Source organism: Rhipicephalus sanguineus, chromosome 1 (genome assembly GCF_013339695.2).
Source record: "Rhipicephalus sanguineus isolate Rsan-2018 chromosome 1, BIME_Rsan_1.4, whole genome shotgun sequence".
NCBI lineage: Eukaryota > Metazoa > Arthropoda > Arachnida > Ixodida > Ixodidae > Rhipicephalus > Rhipicephalus sanguineus.
In genome coordinates this window covers 201,504,353-201,527,961 of record NC_051176.1, presented here as the reverse complement: position 1 = coordinate 201,527,961, position 23,609 = coordinate 201,504,353, and the positions used below count along the sequence as shown (strand labels likewise).

Genomic DNA, 23,609 nt, shown 5'->3' with positions numbered 1-23,609 from the left:
CCATGCAAAATTTTAAAATGTCGGGGGTTGGGGGGTGGGGGGTAGGTTCAAACCCTTTCCGCCCCCCCCCCCCTTGCTACACCAGTGCAGACGGCCGCGTCTTGACTGATACTCGTCATAAACTTAATTTGCCTAGATCGCACCACCGCACACCCGGAAGCAGCCTCAAAAATTTCAGTCACATATGTATAGAAATAAAAAAGTACTGGATTTTCTGGAACCCTACGCACGGCCGTAAAGAATATGTAGTGGTCGTTTTTATAACCTGCCCGCCACGGTGGTCTAGTGGTTACGGTACTTGACTGCTGACCCGAAGGTCGTGGGATTGAATCCCGGCCGCAGAGGCCGCATTTCGATGGAGGCGAAATGCTGAAGGCCCGTGTGCTTAGATTTAGGTGCGCGTTAAAGAACCCCAGGTGGTCGAAATTTCCGGAGCCTTCAACTACGGCGTCCCTCATAATCATATCGTGGTTTTGGGACGGGAAATGCCAACAATTATTATCGTTTTTATCACTAGAGAGGGGAGAGAGGGTGTGGTATGGCACATTCTATCTTTCTAATCTAGGCTGTAAACACCCTGGCCACGAGATTCGCTCTCTATGGCGTACGCGCTTCTGCAATTTCCATGAACAGATTTCGAATCAATAACCTAAACGGGACTCAGTTGAATGCACCGCTGTTATTGCTTTCTCGGCAACTCCCTACTGATGCTTTGCGATGCTGTATGCTTGGTCATATACAGGGTGTTCTTTTTAGACAATACAGATTTAAAAAAAAAAATCCTATGACAGTAAGGCTTCTGCCGTTTTCACACACGAACTCCACGTCAAGGCGGAAATACTGTGCCTCAGTTAAAACGACAGTCTTGCGAAAAATTAACAAAAGCTCGTTAATTAACTTTTTAATTATTGACATTAGGTCAGGTGTTTGTATTACAAAGTTGTAGTGCGTGCCAATTTATGGCATACGTATTTTTCAGAAATCACAAAAGTTGCACGTAGTTCGAGATATTCATCGCCGAATTTCAAGGGCGAAATCGAAGCTGATCGCGCCCGGTACGCCCGAAGCGCGACCGTTCTGTTACGTCATACCGGAACTACTCGTGACATGGGAGTGACGAAATTTGAATGACGGCGCGCCGCTGCCGTATGTTTTCGTGAAAAGCTGCAGGTCACCTCACCTGTGCCCGCGCATCGCCTTACTTTTGCGCGTAGTGTTTGGAGCTTATCTCTTTATTTCGAACTGTGGAGAAGAAAACCGCAGTATCAACCTTTCTTTTGTCTGGAAAGCATAAACCTCAGGGGCTGCCACTGCGGCGCTTCTTGCGGACAGGCTAAATAGTTTTTCGCGCCTCTTTATAATTTAAGGAAGAAACAGATTGGTACCACCCATCGCATGCAAACATTAAGCTGCCTACTACTGTATTTCAGAATTCTTGCCGATTTTTGTGACCAGATTCTGCTTTGGCGCGCTTTCATTCAAATTTCAGCACTTCCCTGTCACGTGTCATTCCGGTGTTCCGCCGTGCTTTGTGCGCTCCGGGCGCGAGAAGTTTCGATTTCTTCTTGAAATCCGATGATGAATATCTCGAACTATGTGCAACTTTTGCGATTTATAAAAAATAAGTGTGCCATGAATTGGCACGCACTACAACTTTGTAATATAAACATCTGCGCTCAAGTAAGTAATTAAAAACTTGATTAACGAGTTTTTGTTAATTAGTCGCGTCAACGTCATTTTTGCTGCGGGAAAGTATTTCCGCCTCGACATAGAGTTCATGTGCGAAAACGACAGGAGCCTGACTATCATAGAATTTTTATTAAAAATCTGTATTGTCTAAAAAAAAAACACCCCATGTGACTACACTGTGACCGGAACATATCCCGGTCTGTTATGTGGAACCATCGGCCATGGAACGCGGAACACCTGCAGATTGGTCCACGGTTTGTAATCTGCATGAATGTGGTTGAGAGTGGAAATAAGGCTAGTTGATACCGCTGCATGGGTGTAACAGTGCGTCGATATGAACGGCATAATATCTTAGCCATTTTTCTATGTCCGTGTACAGTCGCGATGTTGTAGCCATTAACGCGGTTGTTGTCAAGCCGATCTATCGTCTTTCTTTTTCTTTCTTTTTGTCATTGATGACAGTAAAGTGAGGTCCGCCGTGGTGGTACAGTGGATACAGTACTTGGCTGCTGATCCGAAAGTTGCGGGTCCGATCGCGGCTGCGGCGGTCGCATTTCGACGGAGTTGAAACGCTATAGAGGCCCAGGTACAGTGCGATGTCAGCGGACTTTAAAAGCAGTCGAAATTTCCGGAGCCCTCCACTACGGCGTGCCTCATAATCATATCGTTGTTTTGGCACTTAAAACCTCGTAAATTATAGTAAAGTTGACCCGCATTCCCAAAAAACATTTGACGCTAGAAATGTTTATGCGAGACAACTTCAGCCAATCCTGACGCTGCACACTGACGCTGAGTAAGATGTGTTTGTGAATTAGGTCCCAGAGCCCGTATTCACAAACGCATCTTACTCTGTCAAACTGTTCGTAAGAGAAAGTTCCAGCCCATCATGAAGCGCACTTATCATTAGCGAAGCCTTCTGTCGAATGGAGAAGATCAATTACGAATGTAAAGCTCAGTGAATTCGGTCTCAGGGCCCGTATTCACAAAAACTCCACGCAGAATCACCTTTGGCAGTTGTCTAAGTGATGCGTAAGCGTAGATCTTTATTGCAGGAAACTGTGGTGGCGGCCTTCCCTGGAACGTTGTTGTCGGGCGCCATCGGCGCGGCGTCTTTTACCTCCTTTCTAGCGTTCGTCAGCGTCTGGAACGGACCCTTGGAATGCGTATCCCGCGACCACCGAAACGCGCGTTCGGAATTACATTTTCGCAAAGTCGAAATTTTCCTGAAGCGTACGACCTTCTACGTCAGCTTTCTATCTTGTTCCGAAATATTTCAGCGTAGCCTTCATAGAGAGTGTTTTTCCTTTGCAATTGTTTTGTACCGCCGATACAACGCATTCATATGGTTCAAATATATTCGCATTCTTAAGTGTGGTCCTTTAGCCCAATGGATAAGACACTCGCCTCCTGAGCGGGGTGCCCTATGTTCGAAACCTACCACCGCCAAGGGAACTTGCATTTGACATAATATTTCTTTATAGCGATTCGTCTTACGTGGCAGTGTAACGGACACGCAGTTTCCCCAAAGATTCGGCATGGAAACGCTTACAAATTTAACGCGTCGTGCTCTATAATCGTTCGTATAAGAGACGTTCGGTCAATGCTGATGCTTGGCATGTCGTGAGCGAGACCGGCTGGCGAAGGGTACGGAGCACTTCCGAACTCAAAGGTTTGTGAATGCGGCCCCTGATATGCTAAACCACACGGCTGAGCCAATGTCTTTTGAGCGAATGAGACTCCCGCCTAATTATGTGATATATATATATATATATATATATATATATATATATATATATATATATATATATATATATATATATATATATATATATATATATATATATATATATATATATATATATTGCAAGCACATTTAACGTACCTCATCTTTCTCATTTGTACATAGTCATCATCATCACTGTTCTTCTTCTTCCTCGTGCTTTGTGCCGAGGCAGACACGGCGGAATAAACGGTTCTGCTGGCGTTCTCTGGTCCGGTCGTCCTGCGTCTTTCAATATATATATATATATATATACACACACAGTTGGATGCATTGGTGGGCCACACGCAGGCACTAAATAACTACGACAAAGGGTGCTGCATACAGTTATTTGTACTTACTTTCATAATGTACACCGTGAAATCCCATGCAATGATTGTTTGTGCACCGTGAACGTTACAGCTTCCACTAGCGTAGCCAGGTGTGTGTGTGGGGGGGGAGGGGGGGAGGGGGGTTCAAATCCGCCCCCCCCCCAAATTTTCCAATTTTGCATGTGTATAATCAATACAGGCACACATACAAACGCACGCGCGAACATACATAAAGTATGGTTGAACCCCCTCCCCCCACATTCCTTCGCCGAAAAAAGTTTCAGGCTACGCTACTGATTCTTTTAGACCTGACCTATTTCATTGGGCTGTAGTTTCGTTACAAATTATCCGATTTTAATGCGGTTTGCGGCAAAGGATGAAAGGAAGGATGGGATGAAAATTTATTGGCCTGTCCCGCTTTTTGATGTGTAACGCCGAAAAATAGAATAAGTAAGAAATAACGAAAGCCACGACAAGAAGGACTGCATACTGTTCCAGTCAGAACAGTTTGACGTTTTGGGTGGTTACTCCAACATAGGGTAAGCGATTTATAACCCTTATACATCTTTGCTAGTCACGTTTGGTACGCCGCATGGCAATTAGTTTTATTGCGATAGCAATTATATGGACACTCTCGGCTTATTTTAGGGGCGAAGCTCCTCAGGGTGTGGGCCTGTCCCTCCTTTATAGTATGTAGTAGTAGGTAGCCATGCATAGTGGGATGTATCCACTCCATGTGATAAAGATAACGATGACGACTGATGACCATCAAGAATAAGCGCGTTCCAGTATAGTGGAATGTACCCACTACACGTGATAACGATGACGCTGATGACCATGAAGTATAAGCGCGTTCCAGACCACACATTCTCTTTCTGCCATGGATGAAAACGATCGTGAGCGCGCTCTCGCCCTCGAAAGGCAAAACGGCAACGTCGACAACAAACGTTCCCCTGAGCTTAACGCCATATATGAGGACCCCCGCGTTTGTGTGTCAGGTCTTTGTATGATGATCGAGTGGGCAAAATTTACGGGGATTGACGGTTTGCCAGATTACCTCCGGAGCTTCGCCCACTCATCATCATTCACTTCGTGAATATGGCGTGATTTTTTGCCGTCGCCGTTGCCGTGATGCCCCAGATATGTTTATGTACGTATATATATAAAAGGCACAAAGAAAAATAAAGCAGTAGAAAAAGATTCCGAAGCACCCGACCAGGGATTCGAACCATCGACCCATCGCTCCCCAGCCTGCTGCATTAGACAACTCAGCCATGCCCCATGCATGCGCCGCCGAAATAACAGCGAGCTATTTATATATACACCACTTACCGCTGGTGGTAAGCAAACCTCGAAGGAGCTTGAGCGTGTTTTTTTCTATCACGCAACGCTCCTCATTTTCTTTCAGTTTGAAAACTGCCCTTAAGACGCGCACGACCAAGTGGCCCTTTTCTGTATCCACTCGTGATGTGGAAGGAAAAAATAAACAAAGAACACCGGGCACGCCTTACATCAGACGCCCCCGTGTGGCATGCCTGTGCGTTCTTTTCGGGCTTCCTTCTTTGTGCTTCAGCAGTGCGCTGCGAGTATCGAGGTGCTTCTCGTTCTTCGTGCGACATTCGAATTTCTTGCTATCGCATTCATTGCTTCTCACTTGCGGCGAAACTGTGATTTTTTAAACAATGTTTTATAGGCGAAGCCATTCCTCCTTGTATAGCATTTCGCGGTTTTCGTTATTTTTTTTTCATTATACATCAGAAAACGGGACGGGCCATTAAATTTTCATCCTTCCTGAATGTTTTGTGCAAACCACATTCAAATTGGATACCTTATAACACAACTGTTTTATACCCTTGTGTCACGTTGGTGCATAGCCATTATGGAGGATTACACTAGGACTGGTCCACACCCAGACGCACATACCAAATAGCTAAATTACAGAAAACCGAGTAAATCAAAGTCGCTGAATGCAATAGAGATCATGGGGTTTATGAAAGAATTCTTAGTGCGCAAAAAGAAAGTCAGCTTGTTCGCACTAGCTTGTCTGTTAGAACACGAGGTTTTTATAAGGGCATTTTCATGGCACTGGGCAACTGGCATTCGAACATTACTAAGCGCGCGCGCGCAAGTCGTCCTGATGAAACTGCGGGAACTTGGAAACTGGGAAGCCGTTTTCCACCGAAATATGTATTGTCCCCAACTGTCTCGCCAAATGGGAAGCCAAGTAAGCTTTTCTCTCACCTTTGGACTTAAAGCGCGCGCGTGTGTGTGCGCGCATGTGGTGTGTGTGTGTGTGTGTGTGTGTGTGTGTGTGTGTGTGTGTGTGTGTGTGTGTGTGTGTGTGTGTGTGTGTGTGTGTGTGTGTGTGTGTGTGTGTGTGTGTGTGTGTGTGTGTGTGTGTGTGTGTGTGTGTGTGTGTGTGTGTGTGTGTGTGTGTGTGTGTGTGTGTGTACGTGGGCACAGATCTCAATTTAGCAAGGACACCAATCCGGTATAAGCTTGTACCTTGTACATTGACCCCAGTCAGTACGGCTGCGGCATGACCGCATATTGGGCGCGGATTTCTCTTTTGTGCCGGGGGATCTTATCTGGGCCCAAACTGCAATATCCGTGCGTGTGTCATTATTTAGTTTCGCGTTCACAGCAGATATGCTATTGCGGAATAGTTGTTGTGCCTTTGTACCGACGCGTTGCATGCTCGAGATAAGACGGACAATAATCGATCGAGTCATTTCCTGTAGTTGGCTCGGAGAAACTGTAAATTCAATATAGCGCTTCGGGCGGCGCAGAAATATTGCAGGCTGGTTAGAGAGAACATCCATTGCACCTCGGCGGCTGCTTCGCTCAGTGAGCAGTTTGACACTGAGCGGCCTAAAATGGTACGCTGCTCTTTGCTCCTGTGGATCTTTGGGCTCATCTGCTGCGTCCACATCTTTGTTGGTAAAGTAGCATTCGTGATTTTTATTTTTATACTTGCTCACCGCAGTTTTCGTGCACGCAAGCGATGACTGGGTTGAGGAAGACAACGCGTACACTTTCATACTTGCATAGAGTGGAGTTTGATTTGGTACGTGCTACGTTCTATGTACTTTTCATAGTGGGTTTCATTCATTAGTCTATATAGCAAATATTGCCCGCCTTTTCTCTTATACTAGCCTAAGTATCGTTTCTTTTTTTTCATAGACCAAATTCGCAAGTCTTTTCGTTCGTAAGTTCCCCTTTTCATTGGCTGATCGCCTCTTCTAGATCATCCTACTTTCATTAAAAGTTGAATATCGACAAGGCACCTACTTTGGTTTTACCGACCAAAAAAAAAAAAAAAAAAGAATCCGCAACTAGCCGTTTCGGTATCATTTGTGCAGCTCTTTCACAATCAATTGGAAACGAAAAGGAATGATACCATAGCACAAAACTTCCAAATTTCATTCTGGGAACGCTCCCAACAGATTTTGAAACTTCACTGCGGAACGCAAGAGAACGATTATACGACCTCGGTAACCAACCACAAATCCGTTGCTTAACGATTCAACAATCACACTACAGTGTCTTCAAGTCCATCAGCAACTTGCATTCAATCATCCCTCCGGGATATTGAACATTGTTTTCCATGAGAAATTGGTTAACGTGCATGCTAAGACTAAAACTTAGATGCTCATTTGGACCCGATGACATACCAAATATTCTTCTTCAGATATATGCTAGACCACTGGCCAAGTTCCTTGTTATTTTCCAGGTATCGAATAAAACTTCTTATATTTCATCCAGCTGGAAGTCTGCGTGCGTCGTTTTAATTCTAAAAATGCGGGACCTGCTTCCTGCTTTAAACTACTGACTAAATTAAATAAACGTAGAGGGGCGACATGTATGTGTTATCTTCTAGAGCAGCATAGCATATTGATCTCCCTTCAGCACGGATTCAAAAAATAGCTCTCAACAGTCACACAGTGGTTTCCACTCGTCCATTTCCTTGGCTCTGCTCTTGATAAAACTGTCCATGTAGAGTTGTGATTTCTAGATTTTAGGAAAACTTTAGTTGCACGTGATAAATTATTTTATAAGTAAGCACATATTAGGTCCTGATTTTTTTCTCATATATACTGAACCTCTTTATTTGTGCCAGCTAGAAAACAATTTGTGGAAATCATTGATTGTGAAAGAAGGTAAGGCTTGCAGACACGGAAACTAGAGCAGAGAAGCAGACAACACAAACGGGTGTGTTGCGTGGCTGTCCTGCGTCCGTATTTACACGCCTTCAGACTCTATACGAACTAGCGGAACATGCTGCCAGAAATTAAATTAATGGTTAAGAATCGGACGCTCATGGTTTCTCAAACTCCCCACGCTCTTCTATTGTATTGTTAATGTTAAGGTGACTATTGTAATTCTTCTCGAGTTGCCGTCACGTTAGCGAAGTGACGCGTGCGAACACAGTACGACAACTTGCCTGCAAGGGTTGCGGAAGAACACTCTCAATCTTGTTTTGTCTCGAAGAAGCACCTGTAGGCTACGCTTGACAGCGTAGTGGATAACTGCGAATAAATTTTGACTGCACCGAGTTCCTAATGTACGCGTAAATCAAAGTATATAGGGCGTTGCGTGTTTTTCGCTTTCGCAGGGATGAGAACACAAAAAAGAAAAGCTTTGAGATAGTGCACATTCATTTATTTCACATGATTGCTCCATTGTTCAATAAAATCTCGCCACACGGATCCTCTTGATATGTGCTCTTCAAAGCACGGGCACCGAAGCCATGGGAAAACGCACTCAGATGCACTCACTTCGGCCTCGTAATCACCATGCTCGTGGCTATAGTGAATCGGTGAAATGACCAACTGTTTTCATCAAGGCGTGCTGTCGGATAGGAGTTTAACGCCGGTTGGGAGAAAGCAAAATAGAAACGCTTGTTTCGCTGTGTGTGTGGCGCCATAGTCAGAGAGACAGAGAGAGATGAGGGAAAGGCAGGGAGGATAACCAGAATTTAAACATCTGGTTTGCTACCCCACACTAGGGGGAAAGGGAAAGAAAGTCAGACAGAAGAGCGTAGAAAAACACCAGGTGCGTGAAAAAAAAGGAAGTTAGGGACTGGAGTCCAATAGGCCACTATCATGTAAAAAAAAAAAAAATCAGCAATGCCTTGACGGCTTTCCGTTGCGACGACTACAGGACTGTTTACTCCGAAAGCGGCTCGTCATCAGCGTGGGTGAGCGCTGCCGCTGTCGGCGACCTGCGGGCGCTGCAGCGAGCACAGTGGCAGAGAGCATGTTCAGGTTTCCTAGTTGCAGCGGTAATTGCAAGCAGCGCTGTATCCCATCGCGATGAGGAATATAATGCCACCAAGTCACAGTCGACAAAGCGTGGTTATCTAGGGTCGAGAAAGTACACGATGGCTGGACAAATCGAAGAGGTGGGTCCAGTCGGTGAAGACGTGTACGTGTGCTGCAAACATATCGTGTTTCATTAGGATCTTATGGATTCATTCGCAAGTACGCGAACTTTCGCTGCCGCGTCTGTTCTCGAGAGCGGGATGGGTTTTTGCACACCTTCTTCGTGTGCATCTGCCGTACTCAGACGCTGTGTCACGCATCTTTGTGCTTATACGCCGCAATCGCAGAAATGCAAGAGAGCACTTTATAAAAGTGAAACAGAAAACCTGTCCAGATTCTGATTTTCTTTTTCATTGTTGCATGGTAGCATGCTGGGCCTTCCATCGGGGAAAAAAATGGCGATCATTTTTCATGTCATCAAGCCGCATGTAATCAATAATTTTACGAAACACCGTTACGAAAGGTCTAATTATTATCACTGCAACAGGTCCCTGACCAATATGCCAGGCCTGTGCTTCGTGCATGGAAGCACAAAAGCAGCTAGACCGCCCATGTATATCGCTCAGCAATTTGGGAATGATTATGTAGAAATTGGTGTCACTCTGAAAATTAGTTATAGCGAACGCATTGCGTAAACTTGCCGCTTATAACTGATAAATTACGATATGTACTGTAAGAGAATTAAATATAAAGTTAATTAGCGAAAATTAATTATTTACGCGTTTAAATTTCCAGCGCAAGTGATGTATTCAATTAACCCAGCACAAGGATCCATCAGCATTGTACTATTTGTCGCAGGTGATTTTTAAAAGCGTTGTCTGGAATAAAATTATGCATTTTTGGACTTCGTGATAATTTTAGTTAATTTATTTTATCTATAGAATAGTGCAGGAACAAAACAAAGCCCACTCCGGCGTTGCAATGTTACATGAATATTACATATGCAGAACAAAAAAATACAACACGTACAAATATCAGCAACTAGCAAATCAAATAATTAGCTATAAAGTGTAGCAACAAAGCGTAAACTAGCAAGACGAAGGAGAAACGGGACACAGATATAATAAAAGAAAAAAAAACATAACCATAAACCCTCACCATACTCTCGCTGGAAAAGAGCGGCATTGCACAAAGCCTTCGATGAGAGTGAGGACATATGGGAAATGTCTTAAAAATCTGTAGAAAATATAAAGAAGCATTGAAGTGCGCGGAATAAAACCGATAAGAATGGATATTTATTCACTGCACACCATTACCGCTAATATTAAACAGGTACGTTCAAGGGAAACAGTGCGTCCTTGGAGCCCCATGCAACGATATTTATTTGAGAGATGCCGCGTGGCCCTGTTGCTTTTCATTTTATTGGGAATTCTTCCACTTTTCTTGTGCTATTTGTGACTTAATTGCCTCCATGCAGACGCTGACGATGTTGAATGCGACTTCGAGCATGGTGTCTGCGATTTTTATTCGAACTGCAAGGGCGGCGACTGCTTCGTGCCCGTGCGGGCGAAGCTGGTGGACGAGGGACCCGCCGTCGATCACACGACCGGAGGTGGTCAGTCTGTGCGGCTGTTGCGATTGTTTTTGTTCACCCTGTTCGTGCTTGTGATTGCCAAAAGTGCCCCACTGCCTGCTGCCGCCAGAATCGTATACGAGGAAGCAGGCCCGTAGCCAGGAATTTTTCTCGGGGGGGGGGGGGGGCACTTGCTGAAAGCCTTGACTATTTGAGAAAAACACCTATTTTCATCAATTATTTTCGGTAAAACACCATGTATCATAAAAATTTCAAGGGGGGGGGGGGGCTCCGCCCATCCCCCTGGCTACGGGCCTGCGAGGAAGCAATATCGGCTTCTGTTCTGTTCCGAACTTGATTGCTGTGGAGAGATTGTGGTATATAGGACCTCGGGTATTCTATTTCTGTGTCCTGCAGAAAAAAAAAGGGGGGGGGATGGGTGGGGGGGGAGGAATGGTTACCTTGAAATAAATAAACAAGTAAAGAAATAAAATGGCAAACTGACACAAATAAATAAAATAACATGACAATGGACATCTCACTGGCTATATAGTTCACTTCATAACACAACGTTCACAAGCACGCATTTCCTATGAAGCTGTATCCGTGGTACACGCGATGACACGTCGCTTCATAGATAACCGCACATGAAGGTTCATCACGAACGCTTCGCTCATCACGCTTGCTCATCACGAACACAGCAGCTTTCTTATCTTCATTGCGTGTGACCTGAGTTTCAATTCACAAGGTTTTCGTTCGAAAGCGCTCGTTGCGATTGACAGGCCGCCTTCGGTAATTAATATTGTGTCCAGCATAGGTAAGCATCGGCTGAAATTTGTGCCTGTGAACAGCTCTACAACGTAGGAAGGAAGGAAGGAAGGAAGGAAGGAAGGAAGGAAGGGAGGGAGGGAGGGAGGGAGGAAGGAAGGAAGGAAGGAAGGAAGGAAGGAAGGAAGGAAGGAAGGAAGGAAGGAAGGAAGGAAGGAAGGAAGGAAGGAAGAGAGAAGGCAGCGAGGTTAACCAGACATATGCCCGATTGGAGCTTTCCGCGAATATGGGGGTCCTATGTGTTATTTTGTGTGTGCTGGTGTTGGAAAAGCAAACAGGAAAAAAGGCTTTTATTTTCTTCTATTTTCCTTAGCATTCTACAGTGCGAATGCAGTGTGTCGTTATATAGTTCAGAGTGCAGAGTGCATAGATTTTCCTTACGTGATTCAGAACATAAGGCCGAAATCACGACGCTTTTTATTCGTAAGAAAAGTTCATTATTATTGTTCCTATTACCAACCGTGCCTGCTAATATTTTCACTGTCGCGATAGAGCGAAGCCTGCCCATTCGAAGCGTTCGTGCGCGTGAAACGCTTTGTTGGTCCGAGGAGCGATTATGCCGATACGTTATGTATTACATAATCTCTGAGCCGCTCTTTATCCGCTGTTTACGAAGCAATAATGTCGCATTCATAAACAAAATCACATTGCAGATATCGCTTCATGAGCGGCATCGTGAATGTGAATGCAGTCACGACAGAATTCTCAATAATTTTATTTTCTTTCAATACGAAGAAAATACCGATGAAGGCAAACGAAAGGTCTATGTTTCCACGTTTGTGGCTGCATGTGGTATTGGGATGCGTGATTTTCATCACTTTACGACCGCGGGGACAAGCGGATAGGCAGTCGATGGGTTAGAGATAAGGTATGCACGCTATAATTGCATATATCAGGAAGAACTGCTTGATTGTTCGCCTATTTTCTGACTCATGACGCAACTAATTACGATGTCGGCAATGACGCAAGACCTTTCCGCGGCCTTCGGGTCAGCAGTCGAGCACCATTTCCCGACATTCCACAGCAGCCGTTCCGCCCCTTCAATATCTCGGTTGATGAACAATAGTGTTCGCGAAGGTGATGCCAGTGTTTGTCAAAACTCACCCCAGGATTCGTATTTCTCTTACTGAGGCTGCTACATCAATTAACTTGCTTCATATGCAGGGTGTTTTCTTTTTTTTAGACAATACCGATTTTCTATAAGAATCCTATGACAGTAAGGCTCCTGTCGTTTTCGCACACAAACTCCACGTCGAGGGTGAAAATATTTTTTTCCCGCGGCTGAAATAACACTGTTGCGACTGATTAACCAAAACTCGTTAATTAACTTTTTAATTATTGACCTGAGGGCAGGTATTTATACCACAAAGTTGTAGTGCGTGCCAATTTATGGCATAATCATTTTTTAGAAATCACAAAGGTTCACGTATAGTTCGAGATATTCTTCATCGAATTTCAAGGGCGAAATCGTAGGTGATCGCGCCCGGAACGCACGAAGCGCGACCGTTCTGTAACGTCAGATCAGAACTACCCGTGACAAGGAAGTGACGAAATTTGAATGAAGGCGCGCCGCGGCCGTATCTTTTAAAGCTACAAGTCATCTTACTTGCGCCAGCGCGTCACCTTGCCTGTAGTGTTTCGTGCTTATCTGTTTCTTTCGAGCTGTGCACAAGAAAGCCGCAATATCAATCTTTTCTTTGTCTGGGAGGCATAAAACTAAGGGACGTATCCAGGGGGGGGGGGGTGCACACCGGGCCGGTGTCCCCCCCCCCTCCCCCGAAATTTTTTTCCCCATGCGATACACAGGACAAAATGACACTCGACCCCACTTCTCTGCCCGGACCCAATGTCGGATCAAGGAGGTGCCCCCCCCCCCAAAAAAAAAAAAAAATTTCCTGCCTACGCCACTGCATTAAATTAAGGGGCAGCCACTACGGCGCTTCGTTTTCTTGCAGACAGGCGAAATAGTTTTTCCATATTCTGCTTCGGCGCGCCTTGATTCAAACTTCGTCACTTCCCTGCCACGGGTAGTTCCGGTCTGATGATACAGAGCGGTCGCGCTTCGTGCGCGCCGGGTGCGATCAGTTTCGATTTCGACCTTGAAGTTTGATGACGAATATCTCGAACTACGTGCAACTTCTGTGATTTCTAAAAAACTGCGTATGCCATAAATTATCATGCACTACAACTTTCTAATATAAACAACGGCACTCAAGTCAAAAATGAAAAAGGTAAATAATTTTTTTTGTTAATTAGTCGCGTCAACGTCATTTTAGCTGCGGAAAAGTATTTCCGTTTCTACATAAAGTCCATGTGCGAAAACGATAAGAGCCTGGCTGTGATAGGATTTTCATTAAAAAAAATAAAAATAAATAAATATATATATATATATATATATATATATATATATATATATAACACCCTGCATATCCTGCGCGGTATCAACACGGAAGAGAAAAACCAAACTGAAGTGGGCGCTTTTGCGATTACACTGCGCTGTGCTAATGTTTTCAAGTACTGTGCTCTGCGTGGCGTATCAAAAAGCATTGATCACAGCTGATCGAGATTCGATTGTGCGGCTGCAAAATGTCCATGGCTGCATACGCATGTTTACCTAATTGCACCATAAGGCAGTCCTCTTTGAAATTAAAAGTAAATAAATTAACAACCGTACCATAGACCACAGGGACGTCATGATGCACTTGCTTAGCCCACACTTTTTGCGCCACATAGCGCAATAGCACAGCTGTTCTGACTGAACATGCAATGCGAGAAATTCTTTACCTTTAATGAACATTTATCTACGTTGTGTGGGCGCACAGCGGGTCCGCTTTGAGAATATCGTTCTGACGCAAATCTGTTCTACCCGACAAATCATGCGATTCCTGATGCTGGACACACTAGTATCAGTGAAGGCGACGCACATATCAACATTACTTACGTACAAAAAACGGTACCCCTTCTCGGGGAGAAAGTTCTTCCCATTCTTCCACCTCAACTTGTTCCGTATTACAGAGCGTGATGCCCTTCCATTGGCGCAGGTGACGGCTGGTACAGCCGAGCTCAGTTCTCCAAGAACTCCTGGCACGAGTCAGTAGCCCAGCTGGAGCTGTCGACCGCGGGGCCCTTTTGCTTCTCGGCTTGGGTGCACGTGTCCGGCCTTAGACTGCCACGCGTCGAAATGGCCTCGCGCCAGCTGGAAGCCGACTGGTTTGTGGACGAAGCCGAGAAGGAGCGCGTCTTCTACCGGGCACATTCATTCCATCCGGATCTCTGGCACAATGTGCTCTATCACGAAGACCGTCGCGGTAACATGCAGGTGAGAGAACACGCCGGGGTTGTGTGCGCGCACCACCAGTCCGCAGCGGCTGCGCCGACTGAGAAAGAAGGTTGAGGAAGGGCCTGTCGTGCCTTGACGACATTAATGCTCTCCCTATAGAAATACATGCGAGACTCGTAGATATTTTTGTTGGGAACATGTTACAGTAGTAAATTTGCGCTAACGACATCCTGGAAAAGGAGAAAAATTGCGTTTTGCGCTCCGCTCTAATGTGGCTGTCAGTCCCTAACTCTTTCGTTACCGCGCATATAGAACGTGGGTCACCGGTGACCCGAACGCGCCCAGCGAGAATTTAAAAATACGGGCGCTGCTATCAACTTATTGCGCCATCTAGCACATTCTGTAAACGCTAATGTTTCGTTTCCTGCATCGTCATCAGCCTGTCTACGCCCACTGCAGGGCAAAGGCCTGTCCCATGTTCCGCCAATCAACCCGGTCCTGTGCTTTCTGCTGCCACGTTACACCTACAAACTTCTTAATCTCATCTACCGTTTCCTGCATAGTTCGTTTTTTTTTTCCTCGATCGGCGGCGATTTTTAACAGCGACCTAAAGATAGCGGTTCGCTTGGTTTGTTCGCGAAGATGGCAGACTACCGGGTAGCGCGACCCTCTCGGAAATGTTCTTTGGACGATTCTGTTGCGTCCGCAAGCGATTTTTCTGCTGTTTCTAGCAGAAGTGACTGTGATGTAAAATCATGGAAATATAGTGCGAGTGATAAAAAACCGTAGAACGAGCCGGCATCGTAGTCAGGTGTTGATCAGTACGTTTTGCTTTCTGGCACATCGATTTTTTATATCGATTGAAATGTGAGGATGTTGGCACTATTATATCTTCTATTTGTAGTGTCTCAACAGTATATGGTGAAGATTTCGTGACATCACCTTCAGCCCGCAGGGAGTAATGTTCAACCAAAAAAGGGTACCCGGCCGTGACCTCAGAGTAGTGTTGCGCAGTGAAGCGACGTGCGTCACAAGGAAAACCGGCATTTTGGGCATCTTTTTCACAGCGGAAGCAATAAACAGGTTAAAGAGACAAGGCGTGCAAACACGGACACAAGAGAGAAGTCTTGACTTCTCTCTCGTGTCCGTGTTTGTGCGCCCTGTCTCTTTAACATGAATACTTACCAACTACCTCAGCTCTCTGGTATTTTAAGCAATAAACAGAATTTGTGTTAACAAAAATGAGCATGCGTGGTTGCAAATCGTGTTGCAGCAGTCTTATGCCTAGGATGACGATTCTTGGGAAATGGTCACGGATGCAGAGATGGGGAATTTCATTTGCCTGCTGATCTATTTGGGCATCGTCGAGCTTCCACGACTACGCCTCCCCAAAACAACTACATTCAGAACAAGTCCTACCGATTGACGAAGCGGGGAAGATACAAAAAGTGCTACGAGGACAAGAAACCTGACCACCAAACAAATGCCACTTGTAAAGCCTGTTTTGCCCAGTGGCGCCAACCTTACAAAAAAAAATTTTTTACGTCTTAAAATTTTCAGACGTGATTCTACCTATTTCGATAGCGTCAAACATAGTAATGCGAAGACGTTTTAGTAGCTTACACGTTTAGAATATTTTTTTTTGCGGTCGGTGAAGCTATACTTTAAGATGTTTTGGTGCCGTGTTCAGTGCTACCTTTCGTTATTTGAATTTTTTGCTGTGCTCCTATTTAGCGTAATTTGCTAAAATGTTTATGGCTCAATAGCAAATTTATTCGTGTTCTTAATTATATCTATTGTATTACTGTGTTTATAAATTTTGTGGAGGAGAAAAAGGTAACCGTGTAACCTGATCGAATAATAAAGTAAGGTCGAAGTATGGGTCACTGAATAATGCAGTTTTCACTCGGCAGACAAGAGAAATTGGTAACTCACACGACTTTTAAGCTAGATCATTGAAATTTTCCTCTAGTGTAGAAAACTGCTAAGTAAACATTTTGCATATTTCACATAATTTTTATTTTTTTCCTTTTATTATGGGCACACTACATTAAATATGTCCTATTCAGTATTCAATAAATGTTGTGTTTCATAAATATTCTTGCATATTATACCCTAATATTAGTTTTGTAAAGTAATACCATTGAAAAGTAAAATTACTTAGCTTTAAATTGATATTTGATATTGCACTGTATCAATAATATTATTCATAACAAAAAATAATTACTAAAGCAATCAAAATGTGGCCAATTTTACCATGGCAACGAAAGAGTTAAGGTTCCTACTTTCGTTGTGTCAAATTTTTTTTTGTTTTTTTAGAACCAGTCTAGGCATTTCAGGAACATGACGTGAAAAATGGTTGCATCGGCTTTTGTCACCAGATAAAGCGGCGCGCCGTTGTTATCTTAGAATGCATTGAATGTAGTAATATGTTTAATCTGTCCATTTTTGTATGCAGATAGAGATACGAACTTGGCACTTCACCAATGGATCCGTCGGTGTCGATGACTTGAGTGTGACGCCCGGCTCGTGCCCCGAAGGTGAATGAAAACTACGCTCGTTTTGAAGCGCGCAACGGGTCCATTTTGCGGTTGAAGTATTCGGACTTACATTGTGCCGCCGATGTGCGGACGCTGAGTGCGATTAAGTCATGCGTGTGTTTAACTGCATGTAGAGTTATGACGTGACGATAGCTTCAATTCTTCGAACGCGACTTTTGCACGCGAACTTATTATAACGCGGTTTTTATAAACGAAACTACCATTGCCGGTTCGTGCGGTAGATTTACAGGTGCGCCCCACAACCGGTTTAGCCGTTCACGATGAACACGCGAAAGTGCGCATTATTTTCATCGTCATTTTTTGGTACCAGCATTCAGCCAAGCAATTCTTAGCGAACCAAAGGCACTTTGGCCGTTTCTATCTATCTATCTATCTATCTATCTATCTATCTATCTATCTATCTATCTATCTATCTATCTATCTATCTATCTATCTATCTATCTATCTATCTATCTATCTATCTATCTATCTATCTATCTATCTATCTATCTATCTATCTATCTATCTATCTATCTATCTATCTATCTATCTATCTATCTATCTATCTATCTATGGTTAGGTAAGAGGGTTTGACGAATATGGTGAGCAGGTCTTTTCATGAATAGCGTGAGATACTTGTCGCGTACGTCATGAAACCCTTTCCTTCAGTAACGTGTGGCACTCTGGCAGATACCCGTATACCATGGCCCATGGAATGCCGGTATGAGCCACTGGTGATTCATAGTTTGTATCAACCCAGGAACCGCGATAACACAGTTTCAAAAATCTTTACGCAATTGCGTTATAGAGCTTGAGTCGCAGATAAAGCGGAGCAGGCGTCGGCAACGTTGTTGATGAGGGAAATATTCGAGGGACAGAAAGATTGAAATTCACAGTTAGAGACGCAATCGAACCCAGGCATTCTGCGCGGCAGTCAAGTATTCATCCGCAGAACTACGCCAGTGTTTTAAACTACTTACGAAAAAGACCATATAATGGTGTCATATCGGGGCAACATCAACTGCTGTTGCAGTGTGCGCTATCGGCGTTTGTAACAATATAATAAACATTACATATTAACTCCTATGACTCGCCAAGCTATAGTCAACCATTGCTCAACCCGTAGGAACACGGCAAAAACCGCTTCTTACGGTGTGCACATCATCGCACCGTAGCGTGCAGTTCTTTTCGATAAAACTGACATGTGTGCTCTAAGGCGAGTACCGACGTCCCGTCGGACCATAGGATACCCTCTGGGCGTCAGTGTAGTTGATGTGCCTGGTAAGCCCGCGATCAATCGCGCAGCCGGGGAGGAACAGGAGAACCAGGAGCCCCCCCCCCCCCTCCTGCCCGGGCCCGCCCAAAAAATCCAAAACTACTCAAGATGCACAAAGAAGTCGATAGAACACGCAACGCTTGACTCAAAGCAGGGGGAAAAAATTCGGCATAGGCCACTGATCACCTACTGCTCCGCGTGACATCGACTCCCATAATGAAGGGGATCTGCAGAATTAGTTTTTTTCAGTTTCCTTTTTAATATTTTCAAATATGCTTATATGTACCCAGATGATTGCGCAGGCCTGTTAAATAAAGGTAAATACTACCTCCTTTGACGTCTTCTGTTTCCTTAAATTTGTTTTTGCAGACTCTCTCGACGGATCGTGTTCGTTCGACCGATCTGTATGTGGCTACGAGAGCGCACTGGACAGCAACGGTAACAAATGGACGAGAATTCCACCGGGTCGTTCGGTGAGCAGGAACAAGGCTGTGGCTCTGGACCACACCACCGACACGATACTGGGTACGTGCACGGCAGAGCGTTAATCTATAATGGCCGTGGCTGTATGTTTCATACGTTTCCGTGTTTCGACGACCCACCGTGGCAGCTTAAGCATGCAAGGTGACCCGCTGCTAAGAGTCTATAGGCAGTCTTAGAATAGCGTAAGCTAAGTTAGCGGTTCTTGCGGTCGCCCGCTATTTCCGTCACTTAACGGGGACCCGCAAGAGGTTAGCGTACGACGCATGCGCAGTGGAGACAAACGCTAGCGCAAAGCTTTGCGTACGCTATTCTAAAACTGCCTGATGAGGCGAGTTTGCTTCCCTGCCTCGGCGACCGCGTTTCGATGGTGGCGAGATATAAGAACACCCGTTTAGGTGCACAGAATCCCATGTGGTCAAAATTACTGCGGAGTCCCCAACTACGGCGTGCTTCATAACCACATAGATCGTGGTTTTGGCACGTTAAGAGCAGAAATTATTATAGCGTGTTCTGACGTATTCAACCATCGATGTTTGCGTGTTTTTGTACACACTGCAGAAAGCGCTTAGAAAGCGAGAACCGGTGTTAAAAATAAGCTGATTTTTACGCGCTGTTGGAAGGGTCATAATGCCACTTGCACAAATACATTATATATTTAATCAATGTCGAAGTTATCTTAAATATGTAAAATTCTGAGATATTGAGGGCCAATACCTAGATGTGATTATGAGGCACGCTGCGATGGGGAACTTCGGACTAATTACTTAAAACTATGTGTACACGGGCGTTCTTTTTTGTTGTTTTTGTTGCATTTGGCTTCCATCAAAATGTCACGGCCGTGGCTGGGAAACAACCTGCGTCCTCTTACCTAGATGCGCTACCGAATAGCCTCTTAGCCGCTGCGGCGACCAATGTCGCAGGTTTCTTTCTATAGCGTGGAAGTCCCAGTGTCGCACGATTCTCACCGCTCTTGTTTTTCATTTGTCTCCCTTTTTTTATACCGGCCTTTCCGCAGGTGGCTACGTCAGCCTGCTGGTGCCGGCCAACACCGTAGGCTCGGGAATACTCACTTCCCCGATGCTCAGCGCACCTGCAGAAGAACGCAGTCGATGCATCAGGTTCTTCTACTTTGTCCCACCAACAAATCTACCCAATGGACTCGAGCTTTTACTGAGCGAGGGCTCCGCATTGGCAAGCGACGGGCAAGATACTGGTGAGTGTACACGCACGTTACTGCTTCGGGCTATGCGACATGATGTGTCCGTTCTGGTGTTCGGACGCCAGTATAGCGTTTCGACGCCTCAAAATTAGAGTAGCACGGCAGCTGGACCGACGCTATTGGCGTTTCGAAGAGAGTAATGTGGCTGGAAAATGTCTATACTCGCGGACAACTTTTCTTGGCATTGAAGCGAAGGCTACAGAGCCACAATGCACGTATCCTACCGCTAATGAATGTAGTCCCACAATTGCGTCCGTATTTTCTGCGTGAGATATATAAAATGCTCCTTCATTTTCTACATGTAGCTTTTTGTGACAGAACGCAGCGCACACAAGCGAGATATTTGTATTTCTTTTACTTTACGCGTTGTCCACACTTTGCATTTTTGCGTGCTTGAAAAGGTCGCGCCTTTTACCCGTACCTTAGACGCTAAGCAGCGTTTGCGTCGAAGTGCAACGCTAGCCATCACATTCCACGGTGTTACGAGACGCGCGCCAAACACGACTACTTCGCGTAGCAGTACATGTGCAGACGCTCCGCCCCCGTAGCTTTCCCTTCAGTGCCAAGAAAAGTTGTCGGCGAGTATAGTATAAAAGCGTGCCCCGGGGACGTTGTTCTAGGGGTAAGGGTTATCTTCTATATTGTGCGCTTCGAGGAAGCATTGTCTACAGATCGGGTGCGTTTTTTGCCATGTTCAAAAAGTATTTAAGTACCCCTTTAAGGCACGGTCCCTTTATTTATTTATTTACAGTTGGACCACTAAAAACATGCATCAGAAGCCTTTAATCATGCTAGTCGCTCCCAGTGAATGACCCAGGTTACCACGACAAAAATTCGTTTACTTTGGTGCCCAAACTATTTTGTAAGAGGCGCATTCTCGAAACTTCTTTGTAAGGCAGAGGTATGGTAAGAAAGGATCGTGTTGGGGATGTCGTGTGTGTCGTTCATTTTGTTGCGTGTTTCAGTGACATATCTATACTATACCTTGAATTTGTGGTCGCTGCAGACATGAGATGGCTCTGGGGTGTCGACTACATTTCTCGCATAAGCGGAGCCTGGAGGCCAGCTGAGGTGGGCTTCGTGACTTCGCAAACTCATGAGGTGAGCGTCGAGCGCGGCTTCACAATACGCGTACGTTATATTGCGTTCCTTTCGACCTTTAAACTGAAAGTTCAGTATCACACCGGTACCAGGAAGGGATATTTGTGTACATTTACACACTACTCCTGTTTATCATATCCAGTGTCTGTTCCTGGACGAGTACGAATCTGTATGATACAGATCCTTACTAAGCAGTTTAAACAGACACTGAACAAATTAAGCTAACTATATGCGAATTCTAACCGCGCGTAACAGATAAATAGGAAAAAGTGATCGGTAGGCGTGTATATAAAACCCAGCGCATGAATCTTGATTTAATTGTTCGCGAGATAAGCTATACTGTGCTAACTCATTCGAGAACACTGTATACTTTCTTTGTACGGACACTCTAAGATTCGACTGTTCTCCTATGTCACGTTGTCTCTCCTGTGGTGTGCGTGTGTGTGTGTTTCGAACAATATGTCCGTATACGCTTATACGTCCTGGGGTTCTTCTTTCATTTATTGAATGTTTATTTTATTTTATTTTATTAGTGTTTGCAACTGCTACGTCGTTACTGTGATAGTAGCCGCTGTTTTTAAGGGGATGTCGCGTTCGTTGTGCCTAAGCACGAGGTCGGATATACAGCTCCCAGCCACGGCGGCTGCGTTATGACTGGATTGCAATATAAAAGTGCTGTTGTGCTGAGCTGCGGATGCACTTTTATTAACCTTGAATGGTTTGATAAACGTCGGGAAACCCACAAATGTCTTCAACGTCAAGGCAGCAATTTAGCCGTTTTCTTTATGACACCGCGAAACATTTCGCAGAAATTCCGGTGTCGGCGTCGTTGGTGGTGAACGAAAAATCAGCGTTGTACGCGACCAAAAAAATCGAGAAAGATGCAAATAAAATAAATAAGAAAAATCTTTGGTTCGAGTGACAATGAAACCCAGGCCTTCTGCGTGGCAAGCAGATGTTCTGCCACAGAGCCACGCCATTGCTTGAAACAGCCTCGAAAAAAAAAAAAAACACTATATGAATGTCTTGTAGTGGGAGGAGTCTCCATAACGCATGTGAATTCCATAAAATATCCGTAAAACTGCGCAATGAATGGGTGTTTTAAAGGCCCACCAATTACAAAGCGCTCAGACGTATTTAATCATCATCAGCAGCAAAAGCATCAACAATGTGAGCAGGTGCGTAGGTTCGCGTGTTGTCTCAAGGACGTGTAGTGGGCCCTTCGCTGATTCGCAAGAGCAAGAATTATAGCGTAGTGGGCACTGCGAAACTGTACTTGTACTAGGCATTCTAGGATATTCATGTTTAAAGCAAAAGCTTTGTTGCACTCTATAGTCGGATACAACTTGAGAAGGCAGGAGAGGCCCCGCCCAGACGACCGAAGCGCGGCTGCGAAACTGTACTTGTACTAGGCATTCTAGGATATTCATGTTTAAAGCAAAAGCTTTGTTGCACTCTATAGTCGGATACAACTTAAGAAGGCAGGAGAGGCCCCGCCCAGACGACCGAAGCGCGGCTGCGAAACTGTACTTGTACTAGGCATTCTAGGATATTCATGTTTAAAGCAAAAGCTTTGTTGCACTCTATAGTCGGATACAACTTAAGAAGGCAGGAGAGGCCCCGCCCAGACGACCGAAGCGCGGCTGCGAAACTGTACTTGTACTAGGCATTCTAGGATATTCATGTTTAAAGCAAAAGCTTTGTTGCACTCTATAGTCGGATACAACTTAAGAAGGCAGGAGAGGCCCCGCCCAGACGACCGAAGCGCGGCTGCGAAACTGTACTTGTACTAGGCATTCTAGGATATTCATGTTTAAAGCAAAAGCTTTGTTGCACTCTATAGTCGGATACAACTTAAGAAGGCAGGAGAGGCCCCGCCCAGACGACCGAAGCGCGGCTGCGAAACTGTACTTGTACTAGGCATTCTAGGATATTCATGTTTAAAGCAAAAGCTTTGTTGCACTCTATAGTCGGATACAACTTAAGAAGGCAGGAGAGGCCCCGCCCAGACGACCGAAGCGCGGCTGCGAAACTGTACTTGTACTAGGCATTCTAGGATATTCATGTTTAAAGCAAAAGCTTTGTTGCACTCTATAGTCGGATACAACTTAAGAAGGCAGGAGAGGCCCCGCCCAGACGACCGAAGCGCGGCTGCGAAACTGTACTTGTACTAGGCATTCTAGGATATTCATGTTTAAAGCAAAAGCTTTGTTGCACTCTATAGTCGGATACAACTTAAGAAGGCAGGAGAGGCCCCGCCCAGAC

The 23,609-nt window shown here is 44.9% G+C and overlaps 1 protein-coding gene across 1 annotated transcript in view; it reads left to right on the top strand.

Annotated features, from left to right (window-relative positions):
- Positions 1–6,554: 6,554 nt before the first annotated feature.
- Positions 6,555–23,609, top strand: part of LOC119405490 (MAM and LDL-receptor class A domain-containing protein 2) — a 79,673-nt gene continuing 62,618 nt past the window's right edge. The window contains exons 1-7 of the mRNA XM_037672327.2: positions 6,555–6,720; positions 10,522–10,659; positions 14,487–14,764; positions 17,184–17,265; positions 18,911–19,066; positions 20,040–20,237; positions 21,250–21,344. Coding sequence (XP_037528255.1) covers positions 6,657–6,720; positions 10,522–10,659; positions 14,487–14,764; positions 17,184–17,265; positions 18,911–19,066; positions 20,040–20,237; positions 21,250–21,344 — 1,011 coding nt within the window. The 5' untranslated portion in view covers positions 6,555–6,656. The remainder of the gene's footprint in view (positions 6,721–10,521; positions 10,660–14,486; positions 14,765–17,183; positions 17,266–18,910; positions 19,067–20,039; positions 20,238–21,249; positions 21,345–23,609) is intronic.